Source organism: Ochlerotatus camptorhynchus, unplaced genomic scaffold (assembly GCF_037179485.1).
Source record: "Ochlerotatus camptorhynchus isolate MF236.1 unplaced genomic scaffold, CSIRO-AGI_Acam_v1.1 ptg000205l, whole genome shotgun sequence".
NCBI classification, from domain to species: domain Eukaryota; kingdom Metazoa; phylum Arthropoda; class Insecta; order Diptera; family Culicidae; genus Ochlerotatus; species Ochlerotatus camptorhynchus.
Window position 1 is genome coordinate 713,500 of NW_027040695.1, and position 20,684 is coordinate 734,183.

A 20,684-nucleotide genomic window follows, 5' to 3' on the forward strand; every position below is an offset into this window, starting at 1 on the left:
TCTCCCGAATATTCTGGTAAATACACTTTGACTTATGTAACATTAGGGGGCCACCAAACGACGTATAATAACTTTTGACTCAAAAACCAGTATTTTTCAGTATTAAAGCTAGCGATCTGCTTTGTATGATTAAAACCCTGCTTAATATGTTAAACATTGCTATTGCTATCACTATGGGATATATGTGTTTAATTCGAAATAGGAATAACTTTTCAGTCATCAATACAAATCTTTATTTTTCTCGGATCGGTGCGAATGTTACTTTCCATATAATGAAAATTTGCTCTTGAAGTATTGCATTCATTACTGACAATATTTTAGTAATTTTAGAGGAAAAACTTTTCTTCGCATTGTTTAGTACATTGTGGTATTTATAAGTTATACCAAGCACTTGTTTGAACATTTTTCAGGTTCTATAATTGTTTTTGTCTACCAGAAGCTCCTTTATCGACATGAAATTTTTCACTTCTGAATGAAAGTCATCCGATGCTATCGCAAAAAATCTAGTTGCCGTTTACTCTGACGAAAAATAAATCACAAACAGTGCTGCTTGTTCGCAACATTTTCCCTTGGCGGGACTCTTATTATAACATCTACTCTGCTTTTTCTAGCTCTGTATTGATATGTGAGATGAATCAAGAGCACAATACACACTCACAGTAATCACAAAAACTGTTTTATGACTATAAAGTACGCATTTTTGAAAGAAAACGGGACTACCCATAAAATGACTAAAATTTTACACATTTATGTGTAATTGCTAGTACAAAAATGAATAAAATTTATGCATTTATGAGTAAGAGATACTCATAAAAGGTATTAAAAATACACATATTTTAGGTGTAGTCCCGTTTTAGCCGAATATGCATACTTTATAGTCAAAATTTAATCCTTTATAGTCATTTTTGCGTATTTAGCAGTTTCCGTACACAGCGAAAAAATACTACCCAAAATTAAAGTTCTTTTTAGTCAACATTGAGTTCAGCCTCTCACTTGCAATCTTTATGGTTTTCAAAACAGGAACGAGTGATTCGACCCAACGATATAGTTCAACCCAATAAGTTACTTTTGAGTAAATTGCATATTCTCAAATTTACGTGAATTAAACTTAATTTTGGGTAGAATATACTTAAGAGTAGGTTATTTTGTTTGCTGGTGTTAAATGGAAACTACTAATTATGCGATTTACTCAAATTTGGGTTATTGGGCTGAACCCCGGAATTGAGGGAAAGTACTTAATTTTGGGTAGTTTTTCATCTGTGAATGATGTATAGACGAGTGCACGGATGGATTTTAGTTCACTCATTCGACAAAAAATGACACAACAGCGGGGCCCTGTTTACTAAAAATGAACACATGAATAATACTCACGTAACATTTGAAACCGGCCTATCAACTTTCGTACACAAAACTTGTTAAGCCTTTTTCGCGCGAACCGAATACGCCCACGCAAACTAACAACACCATCGGGTAGGGTAAATTATCCCCTTCCCGATAGTGCTCTTGGTTTGCGTGAGCGTACTTCAGTTCTGGTGAAAAGGACCTAGCCAGTTGTTTACAAAAGTTGATAGGCCCTTTTCAAATGTTACGCAAGCATTATTCATGTGTTTATTTTTAGTAAACAGGATCCCGCTGCTGTGTCAATTTTTGTTCAGTAGATGAACAAAAGTTCACCCGTGCACTCGTCTATTGACCAATGCACGGAATGAACTCACGAAAAAATTTGACTTTTGAGCGGTGCCGTGTTTACTAAAAATGAACACATGATGTAATGCTCGCGTAACTTTAGAATACCCACGCAAACCAAACCACTATCGGAAAGGGAAGAATTCACCCTACCCGATGGTGTTGTTGGTTTGCATGGGCGTACTTTGGTTCGCGCGAAAAATGTCTAACAAGTTTTGTGTACATAAGTTGATAGGCCATTTTTAAATATTACGCGAGTATTATTCATGTGTTCATTTTTAGTAAACACGGCACCGCTCAAACGTCAAATTTGTTCATGCAGTTTATTCCGTGCATTGGTCAATACCGCAAATATGGACCAACAAAAAAAAAACATTAAATTTTTCGTAAAAAGTATTTTTTTTTTTTATTTGATATTTGGATCTTTGAAATTAGCCCAGTGGTTTAAAAGTTATTTTTAAGTCATTTTTGAAAAAAAATGATTTTTTTTACCATTCTAACATGGAAATGGTCACCCTATTGACAAAAAAAAAATACGACTCTAATATTTTGCGATGAGGGACATAACTATCAATTTTTACGAAATACTGAGAACCACTATATCGTTTTGCTATGGAATGGCTGTATATATATACAGCTGTATACACAACTGTAACTTAAAAAGTTTAGCTAGCTTGTACGGAAGAGCTATCAGCTTAGGTACCATCCCATCTGAATGTTTATAGACGTATTCTATGGCACGACTGTTAACTCAGAAACGTTTGCCAAAATACAAACGAACACAGCTTTTCACCGGAGAGATGTTCGGCAAAATGTTTGCGACTGCCGCAAACGAGTAAATCTCATGAAACTTGTTGTGATGATATACGAACACAAAAATAGAACAATTTACAATACGGACAACAGACTGAGCGAACATCTCATTTTGCTAAAGGAAAAATACCGCGCATCTCTTCTACATCCCGCTAGTACTAGGAACGATAAATACTTGAAATAACGGCAGTAGAGAAGATATAGGCACAACTCAGAGTTATTCTCATCATGATGTCAGCGTCAACTTACCTTCCACCCAAGGTTCTCGAAGAAGGTGCACAACCGCGCCTGACCGGTCGTTTTACCGCCGCAAGGCCCTGGAAGAAGATTGGCGAAAATAAAGAATGATTAATCCCCATTACTAAAGCAACAAATATTTCAAAATCACTAGATCCTGAGTAAGGTTGAACAAGATTCTTTTTTTATTATATATGTATTGTCTTTTACATAACGTTCCTGCAGACAACACAGGAATATGTTCAAGGGTAAAGCACAAATGCACAATAATTATCTATACATACATAGATAATCTTTGTAGAACTTCGCAAGTCAATAAATGTAGTACTGGGCAATGCAATTTTACAAACACACATGTTGCACATGGCCACTTGGTAATGAGCAGATGTTCATTCCTGCTCTGCCTTTACCCGAGACAAACCAACGGTGTTCAGTAATGTAAAGCATCAGTCACATGAGAACTTTTCCATTTTCCATAAATAAAGCAATACCTACTCGTTGTGAGTCAGTTTACCTCACCACATTGAAAAGATTAAGATAAATATTGCGCACTTTACAACGCAAGATACACTGCTTACCTCCAGTCAGGACCAATTTATAAACCTTTTTCCCCTCTGCGGATCCTTCCATGGTAGTTTTCATTATCTTTAGGGGAGAACCGAAAGTGATAACGCGATTAACAATCGTATGTTTACGATATTCACAGATTTTTCACCAAAATAAAAACTCAGTCGTACACGTTGTGATGAAGCCTACGAAGTGGTCTACTCGCTGTTAGTTGCTGATTTTGACGATGGATGGTTTTCCTGATGCTGTTTGATTACCGGAGATTCGTTTTCACGGTTCTCAGAAGCGATGTTTGATGTTACTACTTCCTAGCTTGCTTAACCAAACTTAACACAATTCGAACACTACTTTACACTGTTGAGGATTGATTTAATTATCAAATAACTTGGTATATATACATTTTTGCAGATTTATTTTTAGGTATTTTTTTCATGAGAAAAACGTGTCCAATCCATGCGACTTTTCACTGCCAAATGAGACCGAGTTGTCAAACACCGAACCGAACTGGCGGCAGCATCGATTTTTTATTATTTTCATTTGATGAGTCAACGTTGGCACTCTTGCACAGTAGATGCTTCGAGTGCATGTCCGCTCATTTCATTTAAAAACAGTAAATTTTTGAAAAGTTATTTATTTGGGTTTTTATTTTTGAATCTACGATATTTAATATGGGTTTTTGTACAAAACTCAGATTTATTAAATAAACTTACTTTTTCTTATTTGGCTGGGACTTTTCGGCGACTTTCAACTTAGACTGTGTTCCATTTGGTGAATTTTAACTTAAATTTTACAAATCGAAAATAAATTAAAATGTTCGAAAATCCTTCTGTTGTTGATCGGCCAATTTTCGTGCAGGTGTTTGTCAATGTTGTTTGGTGGAATATCATGTTCCATCTGTCAAATGTCACCAAATGGATCAAAGCCATAGTGTTCGTTAAGCAATTCCACAGTTGTTAATTGAGAGCTTTCGAAGCCTCTGTTAATAAATTTACTGGCAAAATATAATTTATTTCTCAAGAACATATAAAAAAAAACAAAATCAAAGATACATGAAATTTCAATGATCCCATCGAGCAAATGCCTCGAAACGAAAAATATGTTCATAAGCCTTTTAAATATTTGATCCCCAATGCGCTTCTATCGAAATAATGGAGTGGAGTAAAAAAAAAATTTCTTTTAAGCTCTAGATAAAAAAACAACTACACGTTTTGAAATTTAAATTTGTGTATGTTGAAATTCATGAAATTACTACCGAATAAATAGTAAAAGTTTTTGTCAACAGCATTAAAACCCGAACAACCAATGAGCCGAAGAGCTACGTTTCATGGATTCTTTGAACGAATTTTAGAGGAATTCCCGCTTCCAGTAAGCTACTTTTCGATTTTCGAACGATACTGGGACTGTAATGCTGCAGAGCTTCCCAGCATATTTCACTTAGTTTCGGAATAGTCATCCAAGTTTTATACACAACATTGGTTCGGACGTTATTGTTGAAGCTAAATTTTATGCCACCAAAGATGTACATGCACCCAGCAATGCTAGCGGCTGCGTCGTGAAAGAATAGTGGATAAGGTAGCCCCGACTTTTGCATCAGGCGCCACTCAAATGTGGAGAGATTCAATTTCCAAATGTCCTTATAATATGATCGACCATCATATCCGCCAGCAACCACAACCTCCATTCCGTTATCAGTCTGATACTGAACACAAGAGTGACACTTTCTAGCCGCCGGAACACCCGGGCGAGGCAAATTGGTGTCGGGCTTAGTTTCTGTGTATGTCCACACGTTTCTTTTCAAATGATACGTCGGAATGGACGATAAGCTGAAAGCCGACTCGCTTGTTCCTCCACCAATAATGTAAATCCTTTCCCCGTCGAAGGCAAGCTCGTGCCGATACCTTCCAGGGGGATCATCACCAATATCCTGTCGACAAGCATAGGCACATTCCCATGTTTTAGATGCAACATTCAACCTGAAATAAACTCACATTTATGTCTACCTATCACATCAACACAACTCACTACATTACCTATAAACATCACAGGTGTAGTTAAAGCCCTCGGTTCCTCCAATGGTGTAGAGAAAACCGTCATGATAAAGAATTGTCTGACCATACTGTGCAGGTGGGAGATCACCCTTGACGGCTATCTCAGTCATTTCCTTCGGTTTCCTTGCGGGCTGACAGACATACAATCGATTCGAACAATTTACACCGAACGGAAAACCTGTACCTCCGAAGAGCTAATTAAAAACAAATATTTCAGTAAATCATTGTTGCAAATCAGATGCTTCATTTCATTTACTATCAATGTATCTCCGTGCAAAATCATCGCGTTAGATGCTAGCTCCTGCGGTAGGTCATTGCTGGGATCCATGATTAATGTCCATTCATTTTTTAATAAATCATACTTCCACAACTCTTGAAACAACGAAGAAGCATCATCGTCATCGTTAACCACTGCCATATTCGGATTGAATCCCCCAAAGCAATAGAGCGCTGAATCGCTACAAACGATCCTGTGACCGCTTCTGGCGTACGGCTTGGACTTTTCGTGTCCAGTGTTTGTGTTGCTTCTATGTTTGATCTGCTTCACTTCAAAAGGCCGAAATCTATATCCATCGTGAGCTTCAGCAGTAGAATTGTTTTCCCCACTCATGTCCTCGGCACTTACATCAACGACCTCGCGAAGGTGTCGAAGTCTGGGCACGTTGAAAAACTTGTTCAAGACGTCCAATATACGAGCAAAAACTTTGTATACCAATAAAATGAAAATTCTCATTACTTCCGCGTCAACAGCACGCTATGATAACATTTCCTGACAATTTAACGTTGCTTACTATAGGGCGAGTATTATAAAGTAACGCGAAAAATTGAATTGAAATCCCAAAAATATATGTATTTTCCAAAACGACTGAAAAGATCCAAGAAGAGTGAAAATATACTGACACGGACAATTGACGTTTTTAACTGAGATTATTTTGACCGTTTGACGTTTTGTTCACAGTAAAAATGTCCTAATCCGGAAATTATCTTATTCCAGTACAGCCCTGAATTTTTATGGCATGAAAAGAGTCTGTGTTCGATTTAGGCTCTGAACCATTTTGGTGGATTATTTTAACTTTTAGTTAAAATTTGACAAATGGAAAGTTATCGATGAACCCTGCTATCCGAGCTTTGTTATTCCTGACAGACAAGAAGTTAAATTTTGAGAACCGTGGGTTGAAAACCGGTCGATCGACAGCACGAGGATATTCGAACATAGAAAATAACTTTCGAAATGTCACCATTTGGTGAATTCAGGCATAACATTTGATAACGGCACAAAAGCATTTGTAAACAAACTTTCTAAGACCCTTTACACGCGAACCAAAGTACGCCCACGCAAACCAATACCACTTTCGGAAAGGTGATAGTTGTCCCTATCCGATGATGTTGTTGGTTTGCGTGGGCGTACTTTGGTTCGCGTGTAAAGGGCCTTAGAAAGTTTGTTTACAAATGATTTTGTGCCGTTATCAAATGTTATGCCTGAATTTTCACTTAAATTTGACAGATGGAAAATTTTCAAATAAACCTGCTATTCGAGCAGACTTATTTCTGATAGATCAGGACTCAATTTTGACAAACACCTTTTCGAATATCGGACGATTAGCAAGAGAGGGATTTTCGAAGAGTACCTATAATTTATTTTCGAAGTGTCAAATTTAAGTGAATATTCACCAAATGGAACACAGCCCTAGAGGGCTTTAGTTTTAACGTACAAACTATTTCAAAATTATCCAAATTTCGGTAGAATCCACCTAGATCGCTCAAAACTAAACCTACCTGTCGTGTCCGGGCACGCTTTCAATTTGCCAGTCGACAATCTCGGCCATGGTGACTGCTGATACGCTGGATCCTGTCCACACCGTCTCGGAGTGCAACTTGAATTCGATGTGAATAGAGTAGCATCCAATAGCAGCAATAACCGCGAGCAGTGCCGCGCATCAAATCAGCGAGAGGACGCCTTCCAGCAGCAGCAATAACCGCGAGTAGTGTCGCGCATCGAACAGAGAGAGAGAGAGAGCAAACGGCAGCAAGACCACGACCCGTTGCCGTGAAACGGAGCGGTGAACCATCGGTTGCGAGAGAGCGCCTTCCAGCAGTAACCACGAGCAGTGTCGCGCATCGAATCAGCGAGAGGAGGCCTTCCAGCAGCAGCAGTAACCGCGAATAGTACCGCGCAACGATCCAGCGTGTTCAACAAACAGCCTTTTTCAAGGCTAACAGTTGGTTTTGAATTTTCACATCGAATTCAAGTTGCACTCCGAGACGGTGTGGACAGGATCCAGCGTATCAGCAGTCACCATGGCCGAGATTGTCGACTGGCAAATTGAAAGCGTGCCCGGACACGACAATGGCGCAGCTTTGGATGGAACAGCAGCTCCCGTAAAGTAAGTATAAAAAAAAAAAAAAAAAAAAAAAAAAAGCATTTGATCTAGAAAACAGAACAGACTTCGATGGAAATAGGCGAAGTACTGCTAGAGCAATCTTAAACAAATTTAAGTGTTTCATGAGCTTCGGTGGATATAGACGAAGCTCAAATGATGTTATGTCTCTGTAGATAAAGACAGAGTTGTTGATTCATACAACTGATGTGAATAGAGTAGCATCCAATAGCAGCAATAACCGCGAGCAGTGCCGCGCATCAAATCAGCGAGAGGACGCCTTCCAGCAGCAGCAATAACCGCGAGTAGTGTCGCGCATCGAACAGAGAGAGAGAGAGAGAGCAAACGGCAGCAAGACCACGACCCGTTGCCGTGAAACGGAGCGGTGAACCATCGGTTGCGAGAGAGCGCCTTCCAGCAGTAACCGCGAGCAGTGTCACGCATCGAATCAGCGAGAGGAGGCCTTCCAGCAGCAGCAGTAACCGCGAATAGTACCGCACGCAGAGAAAATATTTTTGAACATAGCAATATTCAGTATAGTTTCAACAAAAAAGTTGTATTATCTCCCGGCTTATAAAGCAATATCTTTGGTTCAACAATAATCATGCTTTCGTTTCAACAATATTTATTGTTGAATTCAAAAGTGGGATGACACGACCACGTAACAATAATTTTTTTAAAAACAAAAATGTTTTTTTGAGAAACAACAATATCTGGTGTTTAAAAGGAACAGAGCTAATTTTTGGACCCAAAATGCTTATTTTCTTGGTTTAAATAAAAATTTATTTAGCTCAATAAATGAATATGGTTGTATTTATAATTCGTGGTATTTTCTTGTTTTATTTTTTAAATAAGTGAGAAATTGTTTTGATGCGTATATTATGTCATAATTGCTTCAGCTCACAAGCTCTATCCAGAAGTTCCGACGATGACAGCTTAGAGAAACGGGTTTTGAACTCGTCAACAACGATGTGGGTGACACTTTTTTTGTCAGATCTGGAGAGGAACGCGGTTTTGCTGTACTTCCTTAGGATGGCTTGCCCTTTCGATGACGCGTTCAATAAGAAGGTGGCAGTACAGGCTTCTCGAGACACTTGAGTCTCTTCAGAGGGCCGCGCGTTGTTGTCTCGGGTCACAGATGAATTGCAAGTAACGGGTTGTTCGCTGACTTTTGAAAGCCCCTGTAATCAAAGGGAATAACTAGTTAGTTGCACTATACAAGAATGATTTGATGATAATTTACCTGTGCCTTCCTCCAAGAGTCCAATTCATGAATGAATCTGGTTCGCTCAGCAAGAAACGGCGAAGGAAGGAGTTCCTCAATTTCCTTCCTCTGTATGATTTTCAATGTTTCGATGGTGTAACAATTAAATGCAATAATAATGTTAGGATACCGTAACTGAATAAAAAACGATACTACCTACCGAGAAACGCTTCAATAACTCGTTCGGACATTCCATAATTATTCAATAAATGTATCAACTCGATTTCTTCAACCGACACCTTTTCTACATCCAGTTCTTCAATAATTATTGGATTATCAGAACCGGAACACATTTTGATACGCAAAACTTTACTGGCACGTGAACAAAATGGCGAAGGACGGGTTCGGTTTCTAGCTTCTCCACACTGAACAAAAAATATAATTCAATCAACAATCATGGTACCTGAATTAATTTTATGTTGCCCTTGAAATAAACCATGCGTTTTGTTAAATCAACAATTTTCATGCTTTGGAAATTTGAGCAAGAGAATAAAAAATAATATTGTTATTTTAAAAAAATTAAAGATGTTTGAACAAAAATACCCCATTGAAACAATAATAAGGCGATCGTTGAGCACAACAATATTATTTTTTGTTTTAAAACATCAAAAATTCTCTGCGTGCGCGCAACGATCCAGCGTGTTCAACAAACAGCCTTTTTCAAGGCTAACAGTTGGTTTTGAATTTTCACATCGAATTCAAGTTGCACTCCGAGACGGTGTGGACAGGATCCAGCGTATCAGCAGTCACCATGGCCGAGATTGTCGACTGGCAAATTGAAAGCGTGCCCGGACACGACACTACCCAAAAATGGGTAAACTATGTTGGAAGTGATAAGTTGACAAATGAACAAAGTTGATCGGATTCTTGTCACTCCCAACATAGTTTACCCGTGTTTGGGTACCCTAATAAAAATAACCATAAAAGAGAGCTTAACGACGTGTTCGGGGTATCATTCAAACCATTTGTGGGATAGTTTATCCCAGCCCAGTGGAAGGCACGTAGGCAACCCCGCATAAACGCGAACCATCACATGACCTTACCGATAATGGTTATAAATTGTTTATAATCCCTGCTAAACTTCAACTGAAATGGTTATGGAACTTTACATGAACGTTTGTGTGATAAAGTTTTAACCTTATGTATTATGGTTTTTTGGAAGAGGACCTTACAAACCATTACCATTCCAAATTCTTGTTTTCTCCATACATTTTCGGAAAGAGAACTATATTAGAACGTTTTTACTTATGGTTTGAGAACATTAATGGTTATGGTTATGGTAGTCAGTAAGGTCCATTAATGGTTTTGTATTATCGCTCAACTTTACGTGAAATATATCGTGAATTGGTAATCAGTAATTTACAAGCAACCAATTCGCGATATATTCCACTTAAAGTTGATCGATGTTACAAAAACATTCATGGACCTTACTGGTTACCATAACCATTACCATTAATGTTCTCAAACCATAAGTTAAAAGGTTTTAGTATAGTTTTCTTTCCGAAAATGTATGGAGAAAACAAGAATTTTGAATTGTAAAGGTTCTTAACAACCCATTATTTGTAAGGTCCACTTCCAAAAAACTATAATACTTAAGGTTAAAACTTTATCATTAAACGTTCATGTAAAGTTCCATAACCATTTCAGTTGAAGTTTAGCAGGGATTATAAACAATTTATAACCATTATCGGTAAGGTCAATTTATGGTTCGCGCTTATGCGGGACATGTTATACGGTGACAGCGGGCCCAGCACAGCAAAATAAATGATTTGAGCCCGGGACATGCTGCCTACTGTCAAACGCTGCTGTTGGTATAGGCCTTGTCACTGGCCTGGTTTACCCATACAGTTCGTTTATGGTATTCATTTATTAGCGTAGTTTTAGTTTTGACCGATCTGGGTGGATTCTACCCAAATTTGGGAGATTTGAAATAGCGTGCATATTACGCTGCATCCCTGTGGTGTGCCATAATCAAAGTAATGCTATAAATAATAATTTCAAATATATGTGTTTACGTCAAAACGTCATCCTCCATTTTTCGATTCGACAGCGGACTGGGCGTGTGCCTGGCAGAATGTTTGGTTTTCAAAAGTAAAAATTCGATATATTTGCTGCATTTCTTCCGAACATTTGGCAAATTCATCCTTCAATGATGCAGCCTCTTATTTTCTACGCGTTTCTGTTAGCGTTTGCCGGTTTTATCTACGGTAAGTCCCTATTTTTCGTAATTTTCTGGTTGGCATAGATAAGTTTAAGTCGGTTTCCCAAACGGATAGCTGAAGGCTCTATAGGTACCATTATAGTTAGTAGCATTATTCTCTATTATTTAGCTAATTATTGTTTATTTTGGAATGATGTGGAAAAATTATGTTTTTATAATTTTTGGAAGTGATTAAATTATTTTTGTTAATGACACCTGTTTGAATCACATACTCAGTTGGGCGTCAGACGGTTTTATGTGCTAAGGTGGTAGTGAAAAGTACATTCAATGTTACCACTACAAGCTTATACGTATATACATCATTGTTTATAAACAAAATGATGATTCACATCATGGCTTTTTTTTTCTTTGGATTTGTCTTTGCAGACAGGTTAAGACCATGACTGGTCCAGGTCCATCTCGCCCCTCAGGTGGTTTGCAATTAGCATTACGCTGATAAAATGTATCATTACATATTTCTTTCAGGTCAGCACAATTTTGATAATGTGGAGCTAGGAACGGAGATGGTATGGTGCGCCTCAAGTGAGGTAGAGATGTACAAGTGTCGTAACTTCACAGTTGCACTAGAGCGAGACCAGGCACTGTTTGACAATTACTTCCTAAATGTATCTTGTTACTTTGGTTTTGACCAGGACGAATGTATGCGACTTATAGATGAGGGCAAAGCACATGCAATGATGCTAGATGCCGGAGAAGTCTATACTGCCGGTCGACACCATTCGCTGGTTCCCATTATGCAAGAAGGGTATGACGGAGGATTTACGCAATATCATGCAGTCGCAGTTATTAAAAAAGACAGTCTGAGAGATGTTACTAACTTGAGACACCTAAAGGGAAAGAAAGCTTGCTTCGCCTGGGTTGGAAGTTACGCAGGCTGGATTGTTCCCATTTATACGGTAAGTTCATAAGATTGCTTTCACTAAAGATATTTTTCAGCAAAAATGGTCTATTCTAGTTGCAACGTGAGGGGGGTATGGACATAACAGATTGTAACAATCATGTTAAAACGGCTACTGACTATTTTGGCCCGTCTTGCGCTGTTAACGCTTTAGTAGACAAGTACAATCCAATTGGAGACAATTCGGACAAGTAAGGTAATGTGTATGCAAACTCAAAACGTAAAATTAACGATCCTCTTTTTAGATTGTGTTCGCTTTGTACAGGAAAGGTTCCGGGCGGAAAGTGTACACCATCTGACCCTTACGCAGGCTTTGAGGGAGCTTTCCGTTGCTTGCTGGAAGCGGGAGATATTGCTTTCCTAAAACATACCACCGTAAATGAGATGGTAGAAAGTGATTTAATTCATGGTGTCACCGCCGACCAATTTGAGCTGCTCTGTAAGGATGGAACGAGGCAACCGGTATCCGAATATAGGCAATGTCATTGGGGAATGGCTCAATCCCATGCTTTAGTTGTGTCTTCTGCTAGGACAACTGCAGAACGACGTCGGTACAAGAAATTTTTCACTCAAGCAGTTAATTTGTATTCAACGAAGTCGAAACGTTCGAATAGCACTCTGAACTCAGCGGATGATCGCCAGCGCAATCAAAATGATCGTTTCAACTCCAACAACCGATATGATAGCGGACGTTCCGATGATCGCTTCAATCGCTTCACAACAACCACAACAGAACGTTACAGTTATGGTGTTTACAACGATGATCGCAACTTTAGTGATCAAAATGAAACACAATTTTACGAAAAATTTAACTTGTTCGAGTCTAGACGATATGGCAAACAGCTTAATCTTATGTTCCAAGATACGGCTCGCTATCTTGCGCCTATCGAGGAAAACAATCAAAATTTCCAATATTATTTAGGAAGTGGCTTAGATTACATCTACGGTGTCCGATCGTGTCCCGTCAGTCGAATGACTTTGTGTGTAACTTCTGAACCAGAGATGGAAAAATGTATAAAGATGAGAGTAAGTATTTTTTTTTACATTTGAATCATAGCAGTGGCAATAAACAATATCTTCGATTCCAGACTGCGTTGAAAGCACAGCTCATAAAACCGGAAATGTTGTGCTTTAAGGCTCATTCTCATATAGACTGCATGCGTCATGTAAACTCAGGGCAAGCCGATGTAGTCGTCCTGGATGCCAGTGATGTCTATACCGGTGGTCTAAAGTATGATTTGCTCCCCTTCATGTCTGAAGTGTACGATCTCGGGCAACCCGAATACTACGTCGTAGCCGTTGCAAAGGAAGAAGATCCCGATACTGAACTGACGTACTTGAAGAACAAGTACACATGTCACTCGGGAATCAATACTGCCGCCGGGTGGATATACCCAATGGCATACCTGATTTCGAACGGATGGATTCGTCCATACGGCTGTGACAGTATTCGTGCAGCAGCCGAGTATTTCACCAAATCATGCGTTCCGGGAGCAATAAGTAATGAATACAATACAGGAGTGCCTTATGATAACTTGTGTGACTTGTGTCATGGAAGTAGTTTCCGTTACTGTCGACGAGATGCTTCCGAAGATTATTACGGTAATACCGGTGCCTTCCGTTGTCTGGTGGAAGGAGGAGGCCACGTAGCGTTTGTGCGGCATACAACTGTCGTTGAAAACACCGGAGGAAAGAAACGCGAGTGGTGGGCCAGAAATACGCTTCCAGATGACTTTGAGCTGCTCTGCCCTGACGGTACCCGTGCAGAGGTGAACGAGTATAGAAAGTGTAATTTGGGAAAAGTAAAAGCAAACGCTATCGTGACCAGAGGTGGTCACAACTATAACGCTACTCAACTGAATGCCTTCATCAATCTTTTAACCTACGCTCAGCAATTTTACGGCCGAAGGGATGCTGATGAATTTAGGTAAGTTATCATTATTATTGGCAGCCACTTACGTTCTACAATTTTCTATCGACGCATTCGCTCAGCATTCCTGATTCAGTTGAGAGGCTATAAAACGCAAATTACCCAAATTACATACTTGTATTACTTAGTTTCACATTTGGCAAGTTATAGATTGAATAACACTTATTTTATCAATAATTCTAAAATTGACGAAAATATAGGATTGAAAGATAATTTCATAATTTTTTTTATCTAAACATTACCATGTAGATTTTTTTTTTTCTAATCTACCCTTATTTACTTATTAATACGCAAGCTTCATCAGTCAGATAGCTTCTGCTTTCTTTTTTGGGTGTTTTTTAGACCTCTTGACTCTGACTGGTCGATAGGTAGGGTCCAGGTGTGGGAGCTGCCTCCCTGGCATCGGGAGCTTTGGTGCTCAGCACGGAGAACAAGATCGAAGTCTCAGTGACTATGTGAAGAACAATTTTGTCAATATCGCGCGAAAGTCTGTCAATGACAATGACAAATCAATCTGAACTTTTCATTAGGTCGTAAGGAAATTTGACAGATTCTCTTCGTCGATTTTCTCTTTGTATTCCCACGGCCATGTAAAGACATTCCCATGTTTTTTCTTCCTTTATTACCGTGATTTTTAGCCGTAGGCTAGTTCATCAAAAAACATTCCCAGGTATTTTCAGCGCACAGATCGCTAAAAGAAGCTTTTATCTAGCATCTAATACGACAAACACAACAAGAAACGGTTATGTGCTCAAGTTATTAACGAAAGCGAAAGTTGTTACGTGAAAATTCACATAGAATCACTCTTTTACCTTTCCTGTCAATTTTACGTGACACGTGATGCCACAAATGCATCAACGGAAATTCCCTTCGAAGTCGGTAGATTTTCTAATAAAATGTAATGAAAACAAAATTTGTTATCAAATTTTCGATTGACATTTTCATGCTGGACTTTCCTCGGGACATACTTCACAACATATTCTTGTAACTTACAAATTGATAGCAATACTAGGTGGGGTGAAAAGGAACCTCCAGAATGCGCTGCTACTGCAAAAAAGGTTATGGTGCCTTCTAAGTCCGTTCATATTTATAAATATATATATAGGAAGGCATGTCAAATTTCAATACGATACTCCCCCTTATTCTGCGAGTCACGTGACTCTCTGTCACCGGTGAGGTGACAATTGTCACCTCGTGTGAGGTGACTCTCCATGTAAATCAAATGGAGAGTCACCTCACACGAGGTGACTACCCAACAAACAATTTGAGTTGATTAACAGCTGAAATAGCAATTTTTTAGCTTAAGAAGCTTATTTTTGCCTGAGTAAGCTCTTATTAAACATTCAATGTTTGTTGGGTATTGTCACCTCACCGGTGAGAGAGAGTCACGTGACTCGCAGAATAGGGGGGACTGTCTTTAGTTTTGTTTTGACAGCTGATTGTTGTTGACGTGTTTGGCATCATGTTGAGTATGGATAAAAAGGATTTTCGTTCTCTCATAAAACATTATCTTTTGAGAGGCAAAACGTCAGATTACACCGTCAAATATTGGTTTTGAGAGTTTCGTGGTGGCCGCAACTCCACTACCGATCAAGTTTGCAGCGGGAGGCCCTGCGGTTACAGAGGACAATGTAAAAAAAATACATGAAATGGTGTTGGCTGACCGAAAAGTGAAAGTGCGCGAGTTAGCAGATACCGCAAAGATGAGTACTGAGCGCACACGCCATATTTTGGGCGAGATTCTGCATATGAAAAAGTTATCCTGCCGCTGGGTGCCGCGCAAGCTCACTCCTGTCAAAAAACACGAACGCGAGAGCATTTCGAAAGAGTGTTTGGACTTGCTGATGCGGAATCGGACGGACTTTTGGCGTCGATGGTAACTGTTGATGAAACCTGGATCCACTACTACACCCCAGAGAACAGAATGAGTGCCCGGCAATGGACTGAAGCCGGCAAGAGTGCTCCGAAGCGGCCGAGGGAGGCTCGATGGGTCGATGCGTCGGTTTTCTGGGATTGTCATGGCATACTCTTCGTGGACTACCTCGAAAAAGGAAAAACCATCAACAGCGAGTATTACCATAGAGGTAACTCTAAGACTAGTAGGTCCCGAAGAAACGTGCTCAAATTTTTGGCTCAGCTCTGGTACTCTCTTCGGTCCCAAGCTAATCGATGCACCCCTCGAAACATAGAAAAATCCATGAACCCCTCATTTTATCGGACAAACTTTCTTAGCGTATCAAAACAAACATTGTGTAGTACTAGAATTCTTACTAGAATAGGATACGTTAATCGATTTGCTTGGGACCAATAGGCTAGTCAAGTAGTGAGCCAATTTAAAATCGTTAGTATCCACTGGTTGGTATTACTTTGCATTATTGGAGCAATTGAAGGCCGAAATCGCTGCAAAACGGCCTCACATGAAGCGATTTTTTTTTGCAAGACAATGCGCCGGTGCACAAGAGCATCGCAATCATGGCTAAAATCAATGACTTATGGCTCCAATTGCTTCCGCATCCACCGTATTCGCTTGGTTTGGCTCCCTTAGACTATTATCATAGAGGTAACTCTAAGACTAGAAAGTCCCGAGCTACTCGATGCACCCCTCGAAACATAGGAAAATCTACGAACCCCTCATTTATCTGACAAACTTTCAAAGCGAATCAAAACAAAAATAGTGTAGTACTAGAATTTCGACTAGAATGGGGTACGTTAATCGATTTGCTTGGGACCAATAGGCTAATCAAGTAGTGAGCCAATTTAAAATCGTTAGTTTCCACCGATTGCTATTATCTCTTCCCAAACCTCAAACGATGGCTCATCAATAAAATAAAAGCTAGAAGCTAGCATTTCACATGACGTTTACTTTTGATTCGATTTACGTGCAAAATAGTAATTGAGTGCATGGGAATATTTCGCACATTTCTTGGTGCTATTAGTTAACCAACTAAGAACAATTAATCAACAATATTCTAATTGTTTTTTATTCAAAATCTAGTTGAATTTGAAAAGCACACGAAACATAAAGGTGATTGAATTTCTGTTCGATTGCAATACTCTTTAAATTAATCTAGTTAGAATAAGAAATCCTCGGAAAAAATATAATGGGAATGTTCGATTGGCTCAGATTTTGACAGTTCATTTGGCTCAAAACATTCCTTCCGCTTATCTCTCCCTCTGAGTATTTCTAATCAAAACAAGCACACCAAAATTAGTGATGTCCCATTTTTAATCACTCGATTAACAACTAATCGATTAGTTTTTGTTCGATGTGATTTCTTTTTCTACCAATGTGTGTAAAACGGTGGGTGATGATCCTCTGGAGAAGTTAATGCTTATATCGACATGATAAAACCAATTTCAAATATTTTATTTTTCGGTTCGTTAATGATTGAAAATTGGCCATCCTTAGATTAATGAGGAAAGTCAATTCAAATATAAAAGCCCTTCATAAATAATGAGCTAATGTGAAAGAGTCCGGATTTAATCACAAATTACGTCCCCATGGTAACTGAAAAAAAAAACCCGAGCTCTGACCGGTTGGTATGACTCAGTACTTGAAAATGAAACGAAAGCGAAACTTCAAAAAAAATCCGTCTATACCCTTTTTTAGATCACATGCTGTTCTTACATTAATATATAATTTGAAACCATCACTAGTATTTGGTTCGCGATATTTCTTTAGGGCGGATCCCTTAATTTTCATTAGGGCGCTCCTTTTGATATTTAATACTTCAAAATATACGGAAAAATCATAAGTTTCCTCCTGATAGTATCTAATAATACTACAGGAAATGAAATATTGACACTCCATAAGAGCAACATTGCCCCTATGCACCACTAGGGTGTAGGATACATAAGTAAGTAGAAGTATCATTGATACGTTATGTACATCCATCACTAGAGTATGTTTTGAAATACTTCCATAGGGTGGTAAAAAAAAAGCAAAAAACGTACATGTTTTGTATTATTCATTTAATGCTAGGATAAGCAATATTTACGTACTGCAACCAACAATATTTGTACATTTATAAGGTGATTTTTCGGTATTAAAAAACTCAAATTGATGATTTGGCGCCACCCCTAAATCATGTCCGATTGAGCCCGCATTTTGCACAGGGTCTTGTTTCGAGGTAATAAACATTTTGTATCTGGTCGGTTTTGGAAATTCAAGATGAACATTTTCATTGACACCCTAATAGCCATATCCACTCAACATCTAATGTTCTTGCTTTATATTTTCAGCTTCAGCTTGTTCTACTCAAATCCCCCATATCATGATCTGATCTTTTCGGATTCCACGAGAGAGCTGCGTCTTATACCCGGTGATAAACGTTGGTTTGATGCCTATCTTGGTGCAGACTTCTTGCGGGCTCGCCGTATCACCGATTGCCATGCAGGTGCGAGTTCTTTAAAGTTCAACGCATTGAATGTGGTTTTACTAGCACTAGCATTAGTTTTCAAAATAATCGTGTAGATAGTTTACGATGTAGTAATTGTTAAGTATTAATCGATATTCCGTCCGTAGGATTAATATGTACAAACTCGAATAACACCATCCGTCCTAGTTTTATAAAATTTACTAAACCATTAAACTTTCGCATGTTGTATTTTTGAAGTCTGTTGAAGATTGCGCTAAAACATGTTCTCCAAATTGTTATCTGCAGCAAACAAGTGAACCATCCAAACTTTTAGAGACGTAACGACAAGATATACTCGGGCCACAGTAGAGTTACAGTTTTATTAGGTATAGGTACAATTTGAAAATTTATGTAGCAATAAAATATAATGTTCAGAATCTAGTGCCGTAAGTGAAAGAAATTCATATATTATTTGACAGGCGACAGGAGTTAAGCATTTGTGATTCTGAACGCAAAAATGAATAATGATATTTTACATAAAAAAGTCTTTTCATAAATGATGACAGCCGATGACTAATTATTACCACACGATACATTCACGATTCTATAACATTCCCCAGAAAAGCATTGCCCAGAATGAACCATTCCCCAGAAAAGTATGACATGTATTAGATTGACTATTTTTGTTTATTATAGTCACTCCTGGAATCACTCCTTACTATTGATGATACACTCCGTTTCCTTTTATGGATCTTATATTTATCAATTCCAAACCATTTTTTAGCTCTTTAGAAACCTTCAACAACCTTCAAGTTTTCAAGCACTTCGTACATCATTTAAAAAGTCAAAGGGTATATTATGCAATCCAATTCAACCAGTCGGAAACTGTTAAACCTTATCGAAGAATTGATCGATCTGAGTTGAAGAATTTCTCGTGATGGATTAAAAAATCGGTGCATGAACGTTGAACTACCGATTAAAAATTTATAACATTATTCTAACGTTATTATCCCGAATGGGCATTACCCCGAATCCCTTGCGAAAAACTATTGATTATATATTTTCCTTACATATTAAAATAAGAGAATATTCCCTTCTTTATCGTTTATCCAAAGAATTAATTATTTCATTTTCTTATATTTTAAAAGAAGGGAAATCTCCTTGATCCATTAAGAAAGTTTTTTCTCTTCTTTTTATATACGCGAAAGAAGATTCCAGGAGTGACTATAATAAACAAAAATAGTCAATCTAAACAATGGCATACTTTTCTGGGGAATGTTATAGAATCCTACACTAGAACTACTATTTATTGTCTTCTCTTTATCTCTACAAATTCTGCTTCTGCTGCTGCGCTCGATCGGAAAATAAGTGTCTTCTTGCTATTGCTCAAAACCCCACCAAACGATAGCTTGGCTTACCAACAATTTGTAACTTTTTAACAAAATGAATGATACACATTCGAAGTTATGATCCAGAATTCAACCTTGTTAATTTTTTTTGCACAAATCCTTTAAAAAAAGTGAGACAAAGCACGTGTTGTGCTTAGTAGGACGGAAATCAGATCGAAATGGAAAATGGTTTTTGTAATATTAAAACGATAAAATGCTCCATAAACCTTAGAAAAATGCTCATTTAGTGCGTAGGAACTCAGATTCACTGTCCTACATAAGTTTTTTAGTCAGAGGAGCGGACGCCGTACTCTAACAGAACTTATCGATCTATCCTCTTCAGAACTTTCTCTAGCTAATAAATTATCGCACTTAAGGGAGGAAATACAAGTAAAAAATTTTTTTATCGATTTTTTATATTTTACTTTAAAAAATATTAAAAAATGCTACGAGCACGAGGAAGGAGTGATCTATGGCCCCGGTATCGCCGATTAACCGTAAGTTCCAGAAATCATTTTTTTACACAACCCAAAACTTTAAACGCGTTTTTCTCGAAACGGTGTTTTCCAAATTGGCGGGAAAGATAACTGAAAAAGTTCTCATCCAAATGACTTGAAACCTGGCGCATCTATAAAGGAAATAGATTTTTACTCTATGTGAACCACTGATATCATGACAAAATTCATATCTACAGACCTAGTTCGTGAACATTTTCAGGATGTGAGTTTTTCTCATCAAAAAGTATCAAAGTTTGCTTTCATGCGCATAACTTCGGCCTGAATTACTTAATTCTAATATTTTAGCTTGTAATCTGCTGTGCTTTATCTAGAATTATGTTTGGTTTGCAAAAATATAGTGATACTCGCCGGCCAAAAATTATGGTCTGGTGCGTTTGG

At 38.3% G+C, this 20,684-nt stretch overlaps 4 protein-coding genes across 7 annotated transcripts in view; 1 reads left to right on the forward strand and 3 right to left on the reverse strand.

Annotated features, from left to right (window-relative positions):
* LOC135703025 (TRPL translocation defect protein 14-like) overlaps positions 1-3,793 on the reverse strand; it is a 33,480-nt gene extending 29,687 nt beyond the window's left edge. For 2 of the 3 annotated variants that reach the window (XM_065224123.1, XM_065224122.1), the window contains exons 1-2: positions 3,315-3,793; positions 2,749-2,816 (exon numbers count right to left, since the gene is read on the reverse strand). In XM_065224123.1, the coding sequence (XP_065080195.1) occupies positions 2,749-2,816; positions 3,315-3,378 (132 nt within the window). In that variant the 5' untranslated portion in view covers positions 3,379-3,793. The remainder of the gene's footprint in view (positions 1-2,748; positions 2,817-3,314) is intronic. The other variant, XM_065224124.1, reaches the window with a different exon arrangement.
* Positions 3,794-4,527: 734 nt separating this feature from the next.
* LOC135703019 (kelch domain-containing protein 10 homolog) lies at positions 4,528-6,220 on the reverse strand. The gene is made up of 3 exons (XM_065224109.1): positions 5,608-6,220; positions 5,334-5,545; positions 4,528-5,276 (listed from the first exon to the last, which is right to left on the reverse strand). Exons 1-3 carry the CDS (start codon positions 6,082-6,084, stop codon positions 4,619-4,621), a joined length of 1,347 nt encoding a protein of 448 aa, XP_065080181.1. The 5' UTR covers positions 6,085-6,220; the 3' UTR covers positions 4,528-4,618.
* A 2,230-nt stretch (positions 6,221-8,450) lies between these two features.
* LOC135703020 (uncharacterized) lies at positions 8,451-9,286 on the reverse strand. Its single transcript, XM_065224110.1, has 3 exons — positions 9,154-9,286; positions 8,973-9,100; positions 8,451-8,910 (listed from the first exon to the last, which is right to left on the reverse strand). Exons 1-3 carry the CDS (start codon positions 9,284-9,286, stop codon positions 8,614-8,616), a joined length of 558 nt encoding a protein of 185 aa, XP_065080182.1. The 3' UTR covers positions 8,451-8,613.
* Positions 9,287-11,097: 1,811 nt separating this feature from the next.
* On the forward strand, positions 11,098-18,891 carry LOC135703023 (transferrin 2-like). 2 transcript variants are annotated; one of them, XM_065224118.1, is made up of 7 exons: positions 11,098-11,200; positions 11,680-12,110; positions 12,170-12,303; positions 12,358-13,138; positions 13,201-14,039; positions 18,285-18,439; positions 18,707-18,890. In XM_065224118.1, exons 1-7 carry the CDS (start codon positions 11,143-11,145, stop codon positions 18,715-18,717), a joined length of 2,409 nt encoding a protein of 802 aa, XP_065080190.1. In that variant the 5' UTR covers positions 11,098-11,142; the 3' UTR covers positions 18,718-18,890. The 2 variants fall into 2 exon arrangements, with proteins under 2 accessions (XP_065080190.1, XP_065080188.1); XM_065224116.1 differs by having other exon boundaries at positions 18,285-18,891.
* The last annotated feature ends 1,793 nt before the right edge of the window (positions 18,892-20,684 follow it).